Genomic DNA, 19209 nt, shown 5'->3' with positions numbered 1-19209 from the left:
CAGGTATGTGTCCTGTGGCAGAATGACAACAGACCACAGGACCACAACGTCACTTACCTGCCAAAAACAACAAAAGGAACGAGTAGTCTGCGCCAGAAGCACTGAATCCTGTAAAAAGCACTGAAGCCCAAACACACAAATCTGGATTCAGTACCAACAGCAAACACAGGAGCAGTAGTAACTGCCTGGACCACCATGCGGAAAGATGCATGGCGGACCCAGACAGCGCTGCTTAACAGAGTTGTAGTTCCTCCTTCGGGGAACCCCAGGGACCCCCTTCCTGAGGTACAGACAAACAGGGAAAATGTCAAACAACCATGCTGGACTACAAACAAAACAACAAGTAAGGATAGGTAAAGGAATAGAAACAAAGGGAAGACAAGGGGATGACATCGCAGAGGACAACGATGTCAAACTAGGATAGCCCACAGATAGCATCCAAGAAAGGAGCAAGCTCCTTCTCATACAAAGGCAGGCATAACAATGATCTCAGTCTCACAGAAACAGTATATGAAGAGACCTGAGACAACACCCAGCTCCACCTTGCTCACACCTTAACCCCGTGCACACACGCATGCAATACAGCCACCGGCAACCAGCATGGGCGGCGAAAGTGTCACGGCAAACTACCTCCAAGCCGTGACAACAAATCTGCTGTAAACTGAAGTAATTCACCCAAACCTCTTTAAGTGGATTTGTAGATAAGATAAGAAATCATAATATTGTCTGATGATACAATATCTACTATATGATAAATGCAGAGGATAAGACTGGGGCTATCTGGAGCCCATTTTGTATTGAAACTTTCCTTAAAATGTTTTTATTATGCATTTAAAGGGGTTGTGTCATATGGAAATGTATGGTGTATCCACAGGATATGCAATAAATGTCTGATAGGTGGGGCTCTCACCTCTGGGATCCACTTCTATCTCAAGAACGGGGCACTATCACACATTGCTGGAAATGGAGATGACTCCACACATGTGCACCTCTTTCCATTCACTGCTATGGGACATCCAAAAATAGCCAAGTAATTGTTCTCATCTGCTTCTGGATCGATTGCAGTGAATGGAAAGAGTCGCTCATGTGCAGCCTCCAGGGCGCTGTTCATCAGATAGGAGCCGATCCCAGAGGTGGGACCTACAGCTGTCGGGCAATTATGGCATATCCTATGTATATTCATTTATTACAAACGACTTTCACAAAAGCACTACATTTATGTTGGGAGTCTTGTAATTGAACAGGACTGAATTGCTGTGTAAGATTAATTTAAGTCTATTGTTAGTATGCTAAGTGTACGAACGATCGTTATTGCGATCATTCATCCCCATTCAGTTCAGTCATTGGCCAATGTAAATAGACCTTTAGGTACCCTGGTTTAGGCGCTGTGAAGAGGATGAAATTGATTGGTCACCTCTTCGTTCTTTTGTTAGTTTGTCCCCTTTAAAGTATCGGCTGACAGCTGTAGTCAACAGGAGTTGACAAGATTCCTTGCAGTCAAAGTTTCCCTTTGGACTGCCCCCTCAAGGTCACCTTTTCGGAAAGTGCTGAGGGCTTCGTAGAAACACCACTTGTACCTAGATTTAGACACAATGGCGTCCTTCAGGGTTTGTTATTTTTTTATTTATTTTTTAAAGCCAGAAAACTGTCCTTGGGAAAATGATAAATAAGAGAAAATTGGGTCTCTTAGGTCCAATTGACACTGGATTTTTTTTTGGGAGGGGGGGGGATCGTCCTGCTGCTTTTCTATAATGACTAGATGTGTAGTTTTAGTAAATTGGGGATTATAGATTCCCATCTACATAGACCAATTTAGCTTTAGGTTGTTTTATTTATTTATTTTTTTATACCTTTTTGTGGTTTGGTTTGTGTATTCACATTTCCTCTCAGTGACTGCAGGGACTAAAGTGATGTGGAATCCGCAGGACTGAGTATTGATAGGTCTGGAGTCTGGACAGATAGGTCGGAGGGTCATAATTAGAAGCTATATGAAACTCGACATCCCAGGAAGTCTTCCGTTTTACATTACAGTACATTATAAATGCAATTTTAGCTGCCTCCTGTACATACCTTTAATACTCTGATGAGTTGTTACTTTATTATGAAGTCCTCTTTTTGTATAGTCTGGGTGGCATTTAGTACAGCATTGTATGTGCACTGCAGCATTCGACGTGTCTGGGTACCAGCAGGGTGTTACACTGTCCTTCCTATGATATTAAGCTCACACTGGCCCCTCCGGTGTCTCTCTGACACTGCTCCAGTTCTGTACACATCAAACACTCAGTGGGAACGTCTACAGGGGCAGAAGTTTGGGACATTGTGAGAAGGTAACTTCAAGAAGTCTTCATGTTTCAAGGATAGCCCCATTCTGCTGCTTGGGAGCTCGGTTTTATTGAGTTGTAAGCCATAGGTGGCAAACACTATTAGATGTGAGGCTGAACACCTTATTCCTTTTGTATTATTTAGACTTCTGCTGTTCGTGACGGAAAGATTTGTTTTATGATGTCAGTTATTGGTAATATTAAAGGGGTTGTCTGGCTGATATTTGTCTTTCTAAAAAGGTTCAGAATAGTGTAAAAAGATTTTTTTTTAAAGTACCGTATTTTTCGCCCTATAAGACGCACTAAGTTTTAGAGGAGGACAATAAGAAAAAAATATTTTTCATTAGACCTCACATCAGACCACGCCAATCAGACCCCTAATGTTAATAAGACCTCAATCAGACCTCAGATTAGATTCCCAATGTTAACAAGACCACAGCTCAGACCCCTATGTGAATGACCCACAATCAGACCTCAGATAAGAGCCCCAATATAAATAAGACCCCCCCAATTCAGACCTCAGATGAGACCCCCATGGCTCAGATCAGACCCCCATGCCTCAGATCAAACCCCTATACCTTAGGTAAGACACCCATGCTTTAGATCCATGCCTCAGATCAGCCCCCATGCCACATAGTAAATAAAATAAATAAAATCAACTTGCCTCTCCTGCTCCGGACGCCGTGGGCTCCCAGGAAAAATAATTTTTTTCAATTGGTTTTTATTAAAAATATTGACTGTTCTGTCACAAAGGGTTAACTGTTTTTCTAGCTGTGTGACTGGTACTTTCACTGGTACTTTGTGCTGGTCATCTAATAAACCTTATCTCTAAACTACTAAGAGGTCATAAACACTTATTTAAGCCACATTCTTATTAGTAAGATAAGAACTGAGCTATAATGAGCGTTTATAATGTCAGAGAGCCGAGATAAGGAGTCCATCAGCTCCCTGACTGACCGAAAAGTGAGAAAATCCAAAGGCTGCTACTAGAGCATCTCAGCCCTGTACAGAAAAAAGACTCCATATTTTTTTTAATTAAGACCAATGGAAAAAAAAAGATTTTTAGCTCAAAATAAGTACAATGCCACAATTATAAAAAAATTGTCCCAAAGGTGTACATAGCCAGGGGACCCGTCACAATGAAAATGCAGTGTAATCTGCAGGCAGCATGTTTTAGAGCAGGAGGAGCTGAGCAGATTGATATCTAGTTTTATGGGAAAAGATTTAGTATAACTTTTATTTCAGTCGTTTAAATTCCTGCTCATTCTGAGCTTTGAAGTCAAGGAGGCGGAGCTATCAGTGATTGACAGCTATCTATTTATACACAGTCATAGAGAGAAGGCTGCCAATCACAGATAGGACCTGTTTTAGGAGTAGAAAATGATTTCAATCTACTCCATCCAGGGAGCTGGCATAGATTTAGGCCAGCGGTGGATGCGCCTAAGTTATGTAGAGACTGATGCCTCTGCATAACTTAGGTGCATCAAGCACCAGTGCAGGGGTATTAAGACCTGCGTCTAAAATGCTGGTCTTTTAATGACCCCCATATGTTCCTATTAAGCCCTGTCACAGACAGGGCCTGATAGGAACTTTGCTATAGCAGGCCTTGGGGCCTTCAGAAGGCCTCAAGCTGCCAAAGCAACCGAACAGCTCCCGTGATCTAGTCAACCAGTGACCACTCAGATGCCATGGTCAGGCCTCAAGCTGCCCAAGCAACCGAACAGCTCCTGTGATCTAGTAAACCAGTGACCACTCAGATGCCATGGTCACACATAGACACCTGCTTAGCTCCTGACCGGACTACATCTTTAAAGATCCGAAATCTGCCTTTCATACACAGAAGATGTTGGGAAAGTGTTAGAGGTAACCTGTCACCAACAAAATGCTGTCAGTCTTCTGAGCAGATTGATATAATATATAGGTTTGTGTAAAAAAAAATGTTGTATCTTATTCATTGAAATCTCTGCTTATTCTGAGCCTAGGAGTCAAATGGGCGGTCCTACTTGGTGATTGACCGCAATCTCTGTATGAGCATGCTGTCATTGATTGAGACCTCCTACTGGACCCAAGTCCAGAATAAGCACCTATATAAATGATTATACTACAAGTTAGGGGGCCTTCACATGACCATCTCCGTTTTGCGGTCCGCAAATTGCGGATCCGTAAAACACAGTGGATAAGCACGTCCCAGCCTTTGTTAGAAATGCCTATTCTTGACCACGACGCCATATATTATTCTGCTCAGCTCCTTCTGGAGCAGGAGGCTACATTTTGGAGCATGTGGAAGATAAGTAGATGTGTTGGTTTATTACTATATGCCGGTGGTTATATTTTCCAGAATTTTAGCTTTGTCTCCTACTGTTGCAGACATATATTTAGAAGATTTTCATAGAGAACCAATTATGTATATGTTTCTTCCAGCGCCTCTTGTTATGCATGTCAGGAGAACGTCAGTTTATCATTGACCTCACCGATCTGTGTTTGACTTGATTGTGATGTCTGGAAAGACAGAAGCATCAGGACATATTTATTTTGCCTGATACGCCCGCCTGATATAGTTGATCATGTTGAGCCGACTAATAAAGAGACTTTAGCTTAAAGTTCGATGGGGGTGGGGGTGCGGGGGGGGGGGGGGGAATCTAAAAGTAATTATGGTGTTTTCTGAAAGACAGCTCTGTTACTCTATGTTCTTCCTGTGCCTGCAGGTGGTCCTGGAAGGGAGGCTGAGAGAGAGGGCCGAGGTTTGGAAGATGGTAACAGCGTGACCAGCCAGGAAGAGAGGATTGAGGAAGAGGAGCTGGAGGACGAGTCAATTTACACCTGCGATAACTGCCAGCAGGATTTCGATTCCTTGGCCGAGCTGACGGAGCACCGGACCCAGCACTGCCTCGGAGGTAATCCCAAACTAAGTTTGCAGGTCTGACAGGTGGTTAGCTGAGTAATTGGACAATGCAGCAGTAGGGGGTCTCAAGTGAAAATAACAAATTAATCATGTCATTTTTTATAGATAATGTCATTTTTATTGCTCTACTGGGTAGACCCGTCTGCTCAAATCATCGCTACCTTTTATTTATTTATTTGGGGTATTAGGAACTTCAGTCCAAGCCCTCTAATAGTACAGTGTAGATTCTATCTATCTATCTATCTATCTATCTATCTATCTATCTATCTATCTATCTGTCTGTCTAATCTATAATGCAAAAAAATGAGGCAGCACTCAAAAAGTAGTATAAAGAAAAGTTAACTTGTATTCACTCTAGGCCTCCTGCACACGGCCGTATGGCTTTTTCAGTGTTTTGCGGTTCGTTTTTCACGGATCCGTTGTTCCGTTTTTTGTTTCTGTTGTGTTTCCGTTCCGTTTTTCCATATGGCATATACAGTATACAGTAATTACATAGAAAAAATAGGACTGGGCATAAAATTTTCAATAGATGGTTCCGCAAAAACGGAATGGATACGGAAGACATACGGATGCATTTCCGCATGTGTTCCGTTTTTTTGCGGACCCATTGACTTGAATGGAGCCACGGAACGGGATGTGCTTCTCTTTTTTTTCTTTATCTATCTATCTATCTATCTATCTATCTATCTATCATCTATCTATCTATCTATCTGTCTATATCTATCTGTCTATATCTATCTGTCTGTCTGTCTATAATTAGGTAACTTTTTCTCAAGTATTAAAGCGGTATTACCATTATAACAGTTATATTGTCTTCAACTTCCAGCAGTCCCACAAAAAAAATGAAAGGACTGGGAATGGTGATTCTCGACCATCCGATCCATTCATTTGTTCTTGTGATCAGAGGGCGTCCCAATGGTTGGACCCCCCTTCTATTGTCCTCTAAGCTGGGGAAGTCTTTTAACTGGCATACCCCTTTGACTTTCCAGTAACAATTGCGTTCTTTATATTTAACATAATGGTACAATTGACACTGTATGGAATGGGGGCTTCCCAGCACCGCAAACATGTAATATGTGTGTGTAGGAAAAGTACAACGGAGCTCTCGGTTTCGGTCCAGCTAAGAGCCCATTTTTTCATGCTTGGAAAGTTACTCAATCTGATGACCCAGTGCCGTAGAATACTGAAGACGCTTGCTCAGAAAAGAGATTCATTACCACTTGGTGTAGCGGCGTCATTGTTGTCTTGCGTTTTTAGTGTCGTGTAAAGTACTTTTATGCTTCTGTAAACTGAAGGTTTCTTCCCCGTCAGACGTCTGGTTGGGTTGTGTGCTCAAACATTTATGAAGGGGATGATTACTTACGAAATACATTTAGACCCGTGGACTTTAAATTGTGGCATCTGGGAAGATTAGCAAGGAAAATTAAAACAGCTGCTATCTTCTGCGTCACTGCGAGATTGTTGGCTCTGAGATATATTAGTATCGTCACGTGCCTCTGATCTCATATAAAAGGTATAGAAAGAATTAGGCCGGGTTCACATCACCGTTTCATTTTCCGTTCTTCTGATCCATCAGAAGAACAGAAAACAACAAGAAGAAAACGATCCTGTATTTTAAGCATCTGATATGCTCATTTTGCATCTGTTTTAGCCATTCCGCCTGAGATCCGTTATTTTTTCTGTCTAAAATAACGGATCTCAGACGGAAATGGCTAATACGTTTTATTATGTTTTTTTTCTCCTTTTGACAAATGAGAAGAACGTAAAAAGAAGTGGTGACGTGAAATTGTGCAGCAATATCCTCCCCGAGTATAGGATAGAATGTGGTGTCTCACTACAGCTCCGTACACCGTGGGGGAGATTTATCAAAACTGGTTTACAGTAGAACTGGCTTAGTTGCCCATAGCAACCAATCAGATTCCACCTTTCATTTTCCAAAGGAGCGCTGAAAAATGAAAGGTGGAATCCAATTGGTTGTTATGGGCACCAGTTTTGATAAGTCTCTGCCAGTGTCTGCCATTGAGGGCACGTGGCTTTGACTGATGACCACACAGTCACGTTGGGTGATGTTTTCAGGGTTATTACATGATAGATGCCATTATCGCTAATGGGGGTCATTTATGAAACTGGTGTAAAGTAGAACTAGCTTAGTCACCCATAGCAACCGATCAGATTCCACCTTTCATTTTCCAAAGGAGCTGTCAAAAATGAAAGGTGGAAACTGACTGGTTGCTATGGGTAACCAAGCCAGTTCTACTTTACACCAGTTTGACAAATGATCCCATAGCTTTCTGTCATCACATTGTAAACCGAAAGACCTAAAGGGAACCTCTCACCACTAAATGCAGTGCAATCTGAAGGCACCATGTTATAGAGCAGGAGGAACTGAGCAGATTGATATATATTTTTGTGGGAAAAGATTCATTGAAACCTGTCGTTTATACCTTTATATCTCCGCCGCTCCAGTCCTTTGCGCTCTCTCTGCTGTGTCCGCATTCCGGAGTATTCGGCGCATAGGCATGGTCACATTTAGATGCAGCCGATAACCGGCCTCAGCGGTGATGTGGCCACAAGCAGCATGTCACCGCTGAAGCCAGTTTGGGGATCAGAACATGGACACGGCGGAGGCAGCGTGGAGTACCAGAGCAGCGGGGAGAAGGTAAGTATGAATGTTCCGTTTCAGGAGTCAGGTTGCGGTCATTGGAAAAATTTTAATTATTACTGGAAAACCCCTTTAAGTACAAGCGCTGATGATGCTGCTCCCAGTGGACAGAGCTGTGTAGTTCCAATGCCGACTTCTGACGCTGGAGCTACTCAGGAACAGCCGATCGGCGGGTGTGTGGGGTGATGGACCCCCGCTGATTAAATGTTGATGACCTGTTCTGAGGATACGTCATCAATGTAAAGGAACAGGAAAACCCCTCAAAGGCCTGATTCAGTAATTTCTATTCATGTGCTATCCAGATTGCGCGTGCCTAGCAAATGGGCTCATTATATATCAATGGTGCAAATCGCGCATCCGTTTTTCAGTACTGCTGAAAAATTTGCAACATGCGCCATTTTGTCCATTTACCGTCCAAGACTCATTCATTCAAATAAGTGAGTGTGGGAAAAAAAACAAAACCCAGACACATCCAAACTCCATCGGGATGCCCATAGAACCCCAACCATCTGAATCTAGCCCAAGAATGCAAAAATGGATGAAACTTGATGAAATTAAATGAAACGGTGCAGCGTGCTCCATTCTTGTCCATTTTTTCCATCCAAGATTCATTCATTCAAATAAATGGGTGTGGGGGAAAAAAAACCGAAGTGTCCGGAGACACGATCTGGATGTCCATAGAATCAAAACAGATATCCAAGTCTAACTTAAGCATGTAAAAGTGGATGAAAATGAGGGACACAGGAAATATTTGTTTTTACAGAGTGATAAAATATAGTGAAAGTGAGGAAGAACATGATGCTTTATTAGTAATGACTATATTCTGTATATGAAATCAATGGCAGGTTACCTGGAGTCCAGGGCTGGCTTTATCCTCCTGCCCCATGCCATTGCGGATAAGGGCTGATGTACAGTTGCTGCGCTTTTAATGACCATTGTGCCTCTCGAATTGCAGTAGGGAAAGGAAAGCCGAGCTTTCGCCAAGTTAAGCAGATTTACATCCTCATGTTGGCTGAAAGTTGAATAAGCCCTTATTATGATGCATTGTTACCACCGGAGCAATGCTGCCATTTACCGGGATTTTATGACTCTGACTTCCACTCAGTAGCCACAATACAGTGCACTTGGTTCAGCTGAAGTTTACCAAGTAAAATGACCCTGGAGGACGAGCTCCTTCGCACACCTTACACGAAGAGGAGCCTTTGACGCCATTTAAGTAGTGGCCCAAAACGACCTCCAGATCGATAGAGAGAATAATTGTGCTGATAATCCGAAAAAACAGCATTGAAATAAAATAGAGCTAATGGCTTCCAATGGGATACTAAGCGGAGGTAAATCCTGCTGTACTCAGACTTTGCAAGGCAGTTAACGCATCCTCCATAGGACCACAAATATATAGCCACTTCCTGCTGTCCGTTAGAGGCGCAAGATACAGCAATATGTTACACGTCCTAGTGTTTACCCTTTAACGTTCTTATCCGGCTCCTCCGTAGGTGGCGCGTTAGTAATTGAGCCTGGACTCTTGGTCTCGATGCCTCCCGTATGTCTTCTTCTGACGTTCCTAGCCTAGATCTTGCTGTAAAGAAGAAACAACGGTATACAATAAAGAAATGTTTAATGCAGTGCAACTTAAAAGGGAGTATATAAAGATCGCTCAATGCCAGACTAGCTCTCTTAAAATTTGGTCCTAAGAAGCAGATCTCGTAGACCAGGTCTGCAGGGAAAGACACGTAGGCTCCGTTCACCTCTGCGTTGGCAGTTCCGTGCCCGATAGGCCCCCGCTGACGATCATTACCATCGTAGGGTTGCCGTCATGATGTTGGTCGTTTAACCAGAAACAGAAATCATGGCATGCTGCACTGTTTTTCTGTTTTTCATGGTATTACGGATAGAATCTGCAGTGGAGCATCGAACGCAGATGTCAATGCAGCCTAAGGGATGTATTTATGTGCAATTGTGTACGGAGAAACAGCCCCACAGCGCAAGCTACATTCTGCACTTCCTGAAGACACCCTTAGGCCACTTGCACACGGTGCGGATTACGCATACTTTTCCGAGCGGATTTTTTTCCCCGGAAAAACCACAGCCTTATACAGTGCCAGCAAAGTGTGTGAGAATAGAGAAATCCAATGTCTACTTTGCTCTTGCCGTGCAGGTTTTAAAAACCACTACTTGTCAATTGTTGTGCGATTTCTGGTGCGGATTTCACCCTTTTCACCAATGCGAGCATCGGGGCCTTCTCAGTGCGTACGTTGTATAGTGGCTGTGCTTGGTATCATACTCAGCCCAATTGACTTCTTTGGGGCTGACCGATGAACGTGTCGCCACTCGGCCTAGGAAAAGCTGAGAGAAGGCCGCGGCGCTACTGCGAGCACTGCTGCTTCCTCAAACAGCTGATTGGAAGGGGTCCCAAGTATCGGACTCAAACCGATCAGACACTGATGAACAAACCTGAGGATAGGTCATCAGTTCTAAAGTCTCAGAAAACCCCTTTAAGCCACACAGATCAGTAGCTCCTGGACACGAGGCTGACACATTTTGTCCACGCAGCAAACCTGACATCACAAGATGGTAAAAATAAGAAAGAATCGTTTCTCAACTCCACTGATCCTCTGTCCCTCCACTGCTGCTCTAGTCCATACTGCTCCACACTGCTTGTGGCAGCTTGACATGCTAGGAAAGGAATGGCCTTAGTCTCAACCAGTGATTGGTTGATTAGGATTTTTCCTAGTGTTTGCAGCTGTGGGGCAGCAGCAGCAGAGGATCATTGTAGGTGAGTAACGATTCTTTATTTTTTCCACATTCTGTCCCTCTCTCTCTTTTTTTTTTTTTTTTTAAAAGGGGTTTTCCGAGGGTTTAGGATAGGTGATCAGTATCTGATCAGTGGGAGACCGACACCCAGGACCCCTGCCGATCAGCTGCTTGAAAAAGCAGGGGCACTTGCAGTAGCGCCGCAGCCCTCACTCTGCTCATCAAGCACAGCGCCGTACATTGTATAGCGGCTGTGCTTGGTATTGGAGCCCAGCCCCATTCACTTCTATGGAGCTGAACGGCCATGTGACCAATGAACTGGACATCACATGGCCTAGGCAAACCTGCGAGAAGGTCGCCGCACTACGGTCGTCAGGGGGCCCCGGGTGTCGCCCCCTTTAATTTTTACTATAAATGTGTATTTTTGATATTTATGTGTTTACGGTCTAAACTGAAAGAGGTATTTAGTTTCCGGATTCTGGTTACCTGTATTTTTTGTCTTTTTGCCTCTACTTTCAACGTGTAGTAAAAGTCAATTACGCACCTTGCTTGTACAACCATAATTCCGTGACCTTGTCGCTGTATTTCTCGAGCTCTCTTTGCCCATACCATCTTTTTTTTTATTTTTTTTTAACCCATCCTGCAAAAAGTGACACTTTTTTTTTGCGCCAGATTTTTGGGAAGTTTTGCCCTTTGGGTCACTGCTGATACACCTCCCACTGTAAGCGGCAATGTAATACTCTTTGCAGAGAGGTAAAGTAGGCTGGCCCCCCTCAGTGCCTCTGATAGCAGAGGTAGGACCGGCGTAATAATCATGGCTCTTAACAGTGGCAGAGTCTGTGACACAAGAAGCAATAACACGTCTGTGGCGCCGAGAGCCTGGGGGTGATAATAGGGTGAGTTACCAGTCTCCGCTGGCCATAATAATTGGGCTTCTCTTTCCTTGACCCCTTCTTGTGGTAGAACTGCATTAATACTTACAATAACAACTGGCAGTTCTAAGGACGGGATAAACGTGCTGCCCTCTCGCCTTTCGGCAGTGGAAGAGTTAAAGGGTTTAGCTTCACCAAATCACTTCTTCCCAGATATAAAAGACCGTTTTATCCGCGTTGTAAAATCCCTCATTTTGGATGCCCTGCATGTTGCAAAATATGAATATTTAATTTATTTGACGCTTCTGATCTCCCGCCGATTAATTTGAGGACTCGCTGTCAATACCAGGCGATGTGCATAAAAATCTTGAGAAAATGCTCAGTCTATAAGAGCGGTGTAGGAGTGTAGCCGTAGATGACGTTTTTTTGCAGACACACATCAGACTGCAGGGACCCTTTAATACGACCAGTCTGTTCTTTCTACAGCACGTACAAACTCTTTTTAAACCTATGGATGAATGATTGAAACTTTTTGCAAGAAATCTGTTGCGTGTGAATATACCCTTATAACAAGGTCTAAACATGGCTAAAAGGGGGAAGAGATCAATCAAATGGCCGGCAATTTAAAGGGCATCAGTCAGCAGATTTGTCCCTATGACACTGGCTGACCTGTTACATGTGCGCTTGGCAGTTGAAGACATCTGTGTTGGTCCCATGTTCATATGTGCCCGCATTGCTGAGAAAAATGATGTCTAAATGTATGCAAATGAGCCTCTAGGAGCAATGGGGGCGTTACCATTACACCTAGAGGCTCAGCTCTCTCTGCAACTGCCATGTCCTCTTCACTTTGATTGACAGGGCAAGGCAGGCATGATGATGTTTACACTGCCTGGTCCTGTCAATCAGAGTGGAGAGGGCACGGCAGTTGCAGAGAGAGCTGAGCCTCTAGGTGTAGCAGCAACACCCCCGTTGTTCCTAGAGGCTCATTTGCATACATTAAGACATCATTTTTCTCAGCAATGCGGACACATATGGACATGGGACCAGCACAGATGCCTTCAGCTGCCAAACGCACATGTAACAGGTCAGCCAGTGTCATAGGTACAAATCTGCTGACAGATGCCCTTTAATAGTAATGTACTAAAAAGCATTATATTTTCATGCTGGATCATAAGACGTTTAATGCTAACCCCTTAGGAGAGGGGCTGGTTCTCCTTAAAGGGGTTGTCCTCTTTCTGATTACTGTTGACCAATGTGTTTGTAAGATGATTATATGGCACTTACTAATATAGCCTTTGTTGAAATTCTGCACCATTTTCTATATTTCATAAGGTATGCCCCATTGTTTGTCAAAGCCTTTTATGTTGTCCACGTGGAGGTCCTGTCCATAAAATGGCTGCTGATGGAAGGTCATGTGACAAATCACTCAGGCTCCTCCAGTCAGATACGCTGTACCTGCCATCTGTACTGTTGAAGGTTTAGTGAAGGTGTGGTGTGTTTGGAGGAGGCTGAGTGATGTGTCTGGTCACATGACCCTCCATCAGCGGCCATCTTATGGACAGAACCTCCATGTAGACAGATATGCCTAACATGGGGGCATGGCTTATGAAATATAGCAAACGGCACAGAATTTCAGCAAAGGCTCTATTAGTAAGTGCCATATAGGCATCTTACATACACTTTGGTCAATACTAGCCAGAAGCCCTTTAAGGAGTTCAGCTGTATATGGAGACTTAATGGCAATGCTTCATGGGAACATAATATGCAAAGAGCTATCTCCCAGAGAAAGAGAACCATCTTGCTAGTGCCACCTCAGTGGCTCTTGATGGGGAAAAGAACCACAAAACAGCTGTCTGCAGATAGCTATATGGCTATATTGACTATTTTCTGTTGTCATTTTCCAAGGCTTACTAAAAAGTCATTGACTAACAGGGAGCCTCTTCCAATAGGTGGCACTAGCGAGATGTTTGATGAAATCTAACATGGAAATGGGTCTTCATACTGGAACCTGTCTTTGAGCTTGGTCTTGATCTCATTTCCGTAAGTGCTTATTCATGTCTGTTTTAAAAAATCATTCTGTGTTGTGGTCGTAAAACACAGGGCTGATTTTAAACATGGCAGTGAGGTCAGTGTCTAGGACATGGATCTAGAGACAGTTGTCTCCAATTGTCTCCAGGTCTGTGATACATGACCCTAAAGAGGACCTGCTCTGAGTTTCGAGGGTCCTTGCTGAAAAACAGTGGTGTGAATAGCACCACTTACTTCAGACCAATGTGCAGTCTGTTGCACATACAGATAGCACATGGAAAAAAATACGGCTGTGTGACTTGGTCTAAAAGTATGACCAATGTTGACTAGTATGCATACAGTGCAGAAACCCTCTAGAGTCATGAATTTTTTTTCCTGTGGAGAATACATTTTTCCCTCAAATGGATTGAGCAAGAGGGTGCCACCATCTTTCCAAGTGATGGCAGTGAGGGGGACCTAAGCAGCATAGGTTTCTGTATTTTGTGTTATCTTCTTCATCATGTTCCAAAGCCATCTTCTTGACCAGAATCTCCACTTTTCTATTCACTGTCATGTGACAATCCATCTGATAGGCGGCAAAAAAAGTCATCCATAGAATTTTCCATATTTTAGCCTCTAGACCCAGTTAAGAAACCATAGTGCTAGTCACTTGGTACTTTATATGATGCCCCGACATGCCACCTGAAATTACTCTTTATAGGAACTCTGTCACCATGACCTCCTCAGTTTAGTGATCCTAAATTATTACCCCTTGACTTCATATGAAGAGTGTTGTAGTAAAGTCCCTTTTACAAGGCAGAGCCATGCATGGAGTCCCCTGTGGATCTGTGCTACAAAGCCATATGGACTCCTTGTGGCCATGTACCATGCTCAATGGGTCCTCAATGACATCAGTATAGCTCCGTAATAGACTCCTTTCAAAATATAGAGACTGAGGTCTAAGTGGTAGACTTTTCTTAATGGAAATCACTGACTCAAAGTTTGTGTCGGGAAAGCGTTGACTTCAAGGGTGCAGTGGGGTGAACTTTGTGTTGGAAATTTCCAGTTATAGGGTTTGAGCAGTCTGCCAGAAGCCCTTCCATTAGATCGAACCACATTTCCTCTTTAAATGAATAAAAAAAAAATGCCATCATACGTCTACATAGTTCTACAGCAATAACTCATCCTTTTTTACGTCTTGATCATGTACGCGATGAAGATGTGTAATAGTAAACACCCTTCAGGATATGTATCTCAGCCTGGTATACAGCACGTCGCCTGTGTTCGCATGGGTTAAGCGTTGCGCTTACAAAATCTTTGCCCTTGGCGACTTCCACGATTGTTGATGCCCCTTTATTCTCTGCATATAACAAGTGTCTTCTGTGTAGATACACGATAAAACCGGCAGCAGCGAATAGAACTCAATATCTGCCGACCATCTCTGGATACAACATCTCACTCTGGAAAGTAGCACCGTTATCAACACTCTGATGTACCAGGCTCGGAAATCTCTCCGGCCTTAAAAATAACACCGCTTTATTGCAGTTATTTGTTCCCTGTACAAGTAATAGAAGTGTGATTTGTGGCGGGAGCTTACAGAAGGAAAGTCTGTTTTCTGGAATATCTAGCCTTCAGAATGATATGAAAACTAAAATGTGGCCATAGATAAGGACGACTTGGCTCGCTACGTCTATTTTTTACCAGCTTGAGGCTCTGGCCCTATATAACCCTGGTGTTTTTTACTTTTTTCATGCATTCATGTGCTGAACGTACCAAAGATGTGACAGCCTTCCTTATAAAAAATAAATGAAAAAACCCCCATAAAGCAACAGCCACACTCGGAGGAACAAAAAATCTGCAGCAATCTACCCGAATTGTGAATGGTGGATCCCGTCTTATCTATACACAGAGGTGATATCATTACAGGCAGGATTAAAATGACAGATGAGCAGATAACTGCAGTAAAGCGATCTGTATAGACCAAGAAGTAGCGCTTGTTATTTTTGGGTGTGAAGGAAGCTGAAACGATGCGGCAGATTTAGGTGGTGCTCACCTCCCCACTAATGATTTGCGTTATTTTAATCCATGGAGGACCAGAGAAACAAATAAGGAAGTCCCAGACCGGGCACATATCTGAAACGAAGGGCTCATGCACACTAACGTATTTTCTTTCCGTGTACGTTTAGTTTTTTTGCTGAACCATTCATTTCAATAGGTCCGCAAAAAAAACTAAAACGGAAGTTACTCTGTGCGCATTCCGTTTCTGTATGTTCGTATGTCCATTCCGCAAAAAAAAAAAAAAAAAAGAACATGTCCTATTATTATCAGCGTTACGGACAAGGATAGAACTGTTCTATTAGGGGCCGGCTGTGCCTTTCCGCAAAATACAGAATGCACATGGACGTCATCCGTATTTTTTGCAGATCCATGTTTTGCGTACCGTAAAATACATACGTTTATGTACATGAGCCCTAAGGGTGCCTTCACACGTGACGGGAAAAAAAAAACGCTGCATAAAGACTTCCCCTTTGTTTTCCTATAGGGTTGAAAATTGTCAATCCCTGCCCTGTGCTCCGTAAATTCTAAATAATGATGTGTTGCAGCTCTTCTAAAGCAGACTGGCTCCTTTCATTTCAACTATATTTATTCAATTTTAATGACTTCCGCATCAAAATTCACAAAGAAATCCGCATCCTTATCTGCACGTAAAAATTTGCTTCGCCGTTTTTTTTTTTCTGCCACGTGTGAAGGCCCCCTGATAGCGCCAGATGGTTCCCATTGGCCATAATGAGATCTCTCAGGTTTCCGTTCCAGTGTCCTGTTCGGCCACGTGTGAAGGCCCCCTGTTAGGGGCCAGGGGAGCCTCTGATCCAGATGTGAACGCAGCCTTACAAATCCTGTCTACAAACTTGTGCAGGCAGTACATATTAATGACCTATCTTCAGGACAGGTCATCGATATCTGATCAGTGGGGGTCTGACTCCCGGCACCCCCGCCGATCAGCTGTTTAAAGAGGAGGCAGCGCTCCATGTGAGCTCTGCTTCCTTTTCATTACACTGCCCGTCGTCTCAGAAGTGCAGTGTAATTACAAGTAATCGCTCCGTTCGTGCTTGAATGAAGCGAGTACTTGTAATTACCCTACGCCGCCGACGCAACAGAAGTGACGAGCAGTGTAGTGAAGAGGAAGCAACGCTCACATGGAGCGCCACCTCCTGTTTAAACAGCTGATCGGTGGGGGTGCCGGATGTCAGACCCCCTCCGATCAGATATTGATAATCATCACTATATACTGCATGAACAACCCTACATTTTTCACAGTGGACGATACATCTGATGCCTGGTTGTCTAACTCTATAGTTATTAGAGTTTACTTTGCAACAGAATTTTGTGGCAGAATTGCTATAAAAGTGCACCAAATTTTGTCGCAAATTACATCAGAAACCAAGCGCAGCCAAAATACTAACTGGGAGCTGAAGTATCCACTTGATCATGAGGGTTGGGGGGCGACACTCAGCTCAGCGTGCCACGTAAGTGAAACGGAAGGCTGGTGACCGCACCGAATAGGTCTAATAAAGATAAATCATTGTACGCGTTTCTTAGCATGTCCGAGGATTCGATCCTTTTACCTCGCCCCGCTGTACGCAGCGCGCCTCCTTTATCTTTTATGCCTGGGCCGAGTGAAATCATCGACAATTTCCAGTAGTTTGGCGAGCACCCGGTTTAATACCGTACCGCCAATATTGTGCCTCCCGATCTCGGCGAGATGACCATGTGACAATAATGCAACGCCAATTTGCATATGATTGACGGCTGAAAACACCTTTTTTTTTTTTTTTTCGCTCACCCTTTAACCCCTCAAAACAAATCTAGGATTATCCCCAGCACTTTCCACGGCCTCTTTGTCTGCACAGCCGGGCCGCGGCGCAGACTAGCAGAATGCACAGCTTTGCTGGAAATGAGAGCATCCAAGCCCTGGGTGTTTGGATGTCCCAGGGGGGGTTGGGGGGCTCCTGTCTGGCCTCCCTGAGCTCTCTGCGACACAAATACATTTCCATCTTACTCCGGCTCCCCTCCCTCCCTTTCTCTCCGTCACCTAGGCAGCTAATTCCTCTGTGCCCCCTTCTCCTTATTAAAGCCACAGATCACTTTTCTGAGCTTAATGCTGTCAGGCCTGCTGATCGAGGGTCCAGATGGACTAAGCAGTATTTTTTGGCCTGTAAATATGCTTGTGTTGGAAGGTACGCGGTCGTCTGGATGCACGCTTCATTACATTTTTCTGTATTTGTGATTATGCAGAGCGCACTTGTAAATGTTCAGGCAGTCGGGGTATATAAGGCTAAACATCCTGAGATACCTTTTACTGTTCCTGCTGCTCTGAGTGGTCCAGTATTTTAGTAATATCCATCCGACAATTCAGTCCATGCAAGATATCAACCCAGGTCCTAATACAACAATGGCGCTTGAATTGAACCCCCACGGGGCATATTTTTTTTTCCAATATTGTGCAAATGACATTAAATCATGGAAAATGATTGCTCTGCCCGCTAAATCATGTTTAAAATGGTACTAAGGTAGGAGCGCGCAGCCGCTGGGGTTTACTGTTAGGCCCTGTTCACACAAGAGGTTTTTGCTGGTGGAATTTGGAATAGATTTCGCGCCTCTCGTTGTTCTCAGTAGGAGGGCGCGCTGCACGTCATGTGGTCGCCGGTTAAGAAAGGACATGTCCTTTTCTGGCGCAGTATCCAGATGAACACCCGTTTTAAACCGCAGTGAGTGTCCGGTCGTGGATTATAGCTCCATGTGTGTCCATTCCATTTACATTGAAAACCTTAAAGCAGAAACCGAGGGGGTTCTGCCATGAAACATGCGGCAGATTTTGCCTCTGAATAATCTGCCGTGTGAACAGGGGCCGTAAGTAGCCGCTGGAAAACGGCCACGTGGCCATTACAATCGGCCTGCGGTGTCACTCCATGAGGCCCTACCCTAAGGTCCCTTTCACACGAGCGAGTTTTCCGCGCAGGTGCAATGCGTGATGTGAACACATTGCACCCGCATTGAATCCTGGCCCATTCATTTCAATGGGTCTGTGTACATGAGCGTTTTTTTTTTTTTTTACGCATCAGTTCTGCGTGGCGTGAAAATCACAGCATGTTCTATATTTTGGGTTTTTCACGCAGCCCTGGCCCCATAGAAGTGAATGGGGCTTTAGTGAAAAACGCATTGCCTCCGCAAGCAAGTGCTGACGCAATGCGTTTTTCACTGATGGTTGCTAGGAGATGTTTGTAAACCTTCAGTTTTTTATCACGAGCGTGAAAAACGCATCAAAACGCATCGCACCCGCACGGAAAAAACTGAACGCAATCGCAGACAAAACGGACTGAACTTGTTTGCAAAATGGTGCGAGTTTCACAGAACACACCCTGAACGCATCCGGACCTAATCCGTCACACTCGTGCGAAAGGGGCCTAAGGCTAGGTCTACACGACGACATTTGTCGCTCGACAGATAGGGCACAACTGCACTGCAACATTTGTTGCGCGACATTTTGTTGCACCAATGTCGCGTGACAATTTTTATAATGGTAGTCTATGGTGTCGCACTGCGACATGCTGCGATGCGACAGTCGCAGAAAAGTCCATCTCGAATGGTCCATCTCGACTACTATTATAAAAATTGTCGTGCGACATTGGTGCG

General features: G+C 44.0%; 1 protein-coding gene across 2 annotated transcripts in view; it reads left to right on the top strand.

Moving 5' to 3' along the window:
• ZNF423 (zinc finger protein 423) overlaps positions 1–19209 on the top strand; it is a 251791-nt gene that overhangs the window by 64694 nt on the left and 167888 nt on the right. For both annotated transcript variants that reach the window (XM_040409704.1, XM_040409707.1), the window contains exon 3: positions 5027–5215. In XM_040409704.1, the coding sequence (XP_040265638.1) occupies positions 5027–5215 (189 nt within the window). The remainder of the gene's footprint in view (positions 1–5026; positions 5216–19209) is intronic.

Source organism: Bufo bufo, chromosome 10 (assembly GCF_905171765.1).
Source record: "Bufo bufo chromosome 10, aBufBuf1.1, whole genome shotgun sequence".
Classification (NCBI taxonomy): Eukaryota; Metazoa; Chordata; class Amphibia; order Anura; family Bufonidae; genus Bufo; species Bufo bufo.
Note: the sequence above shows the minus strand (reverse complement) of the source record. Positions and strands in the feature narration are given on the sequence as shown.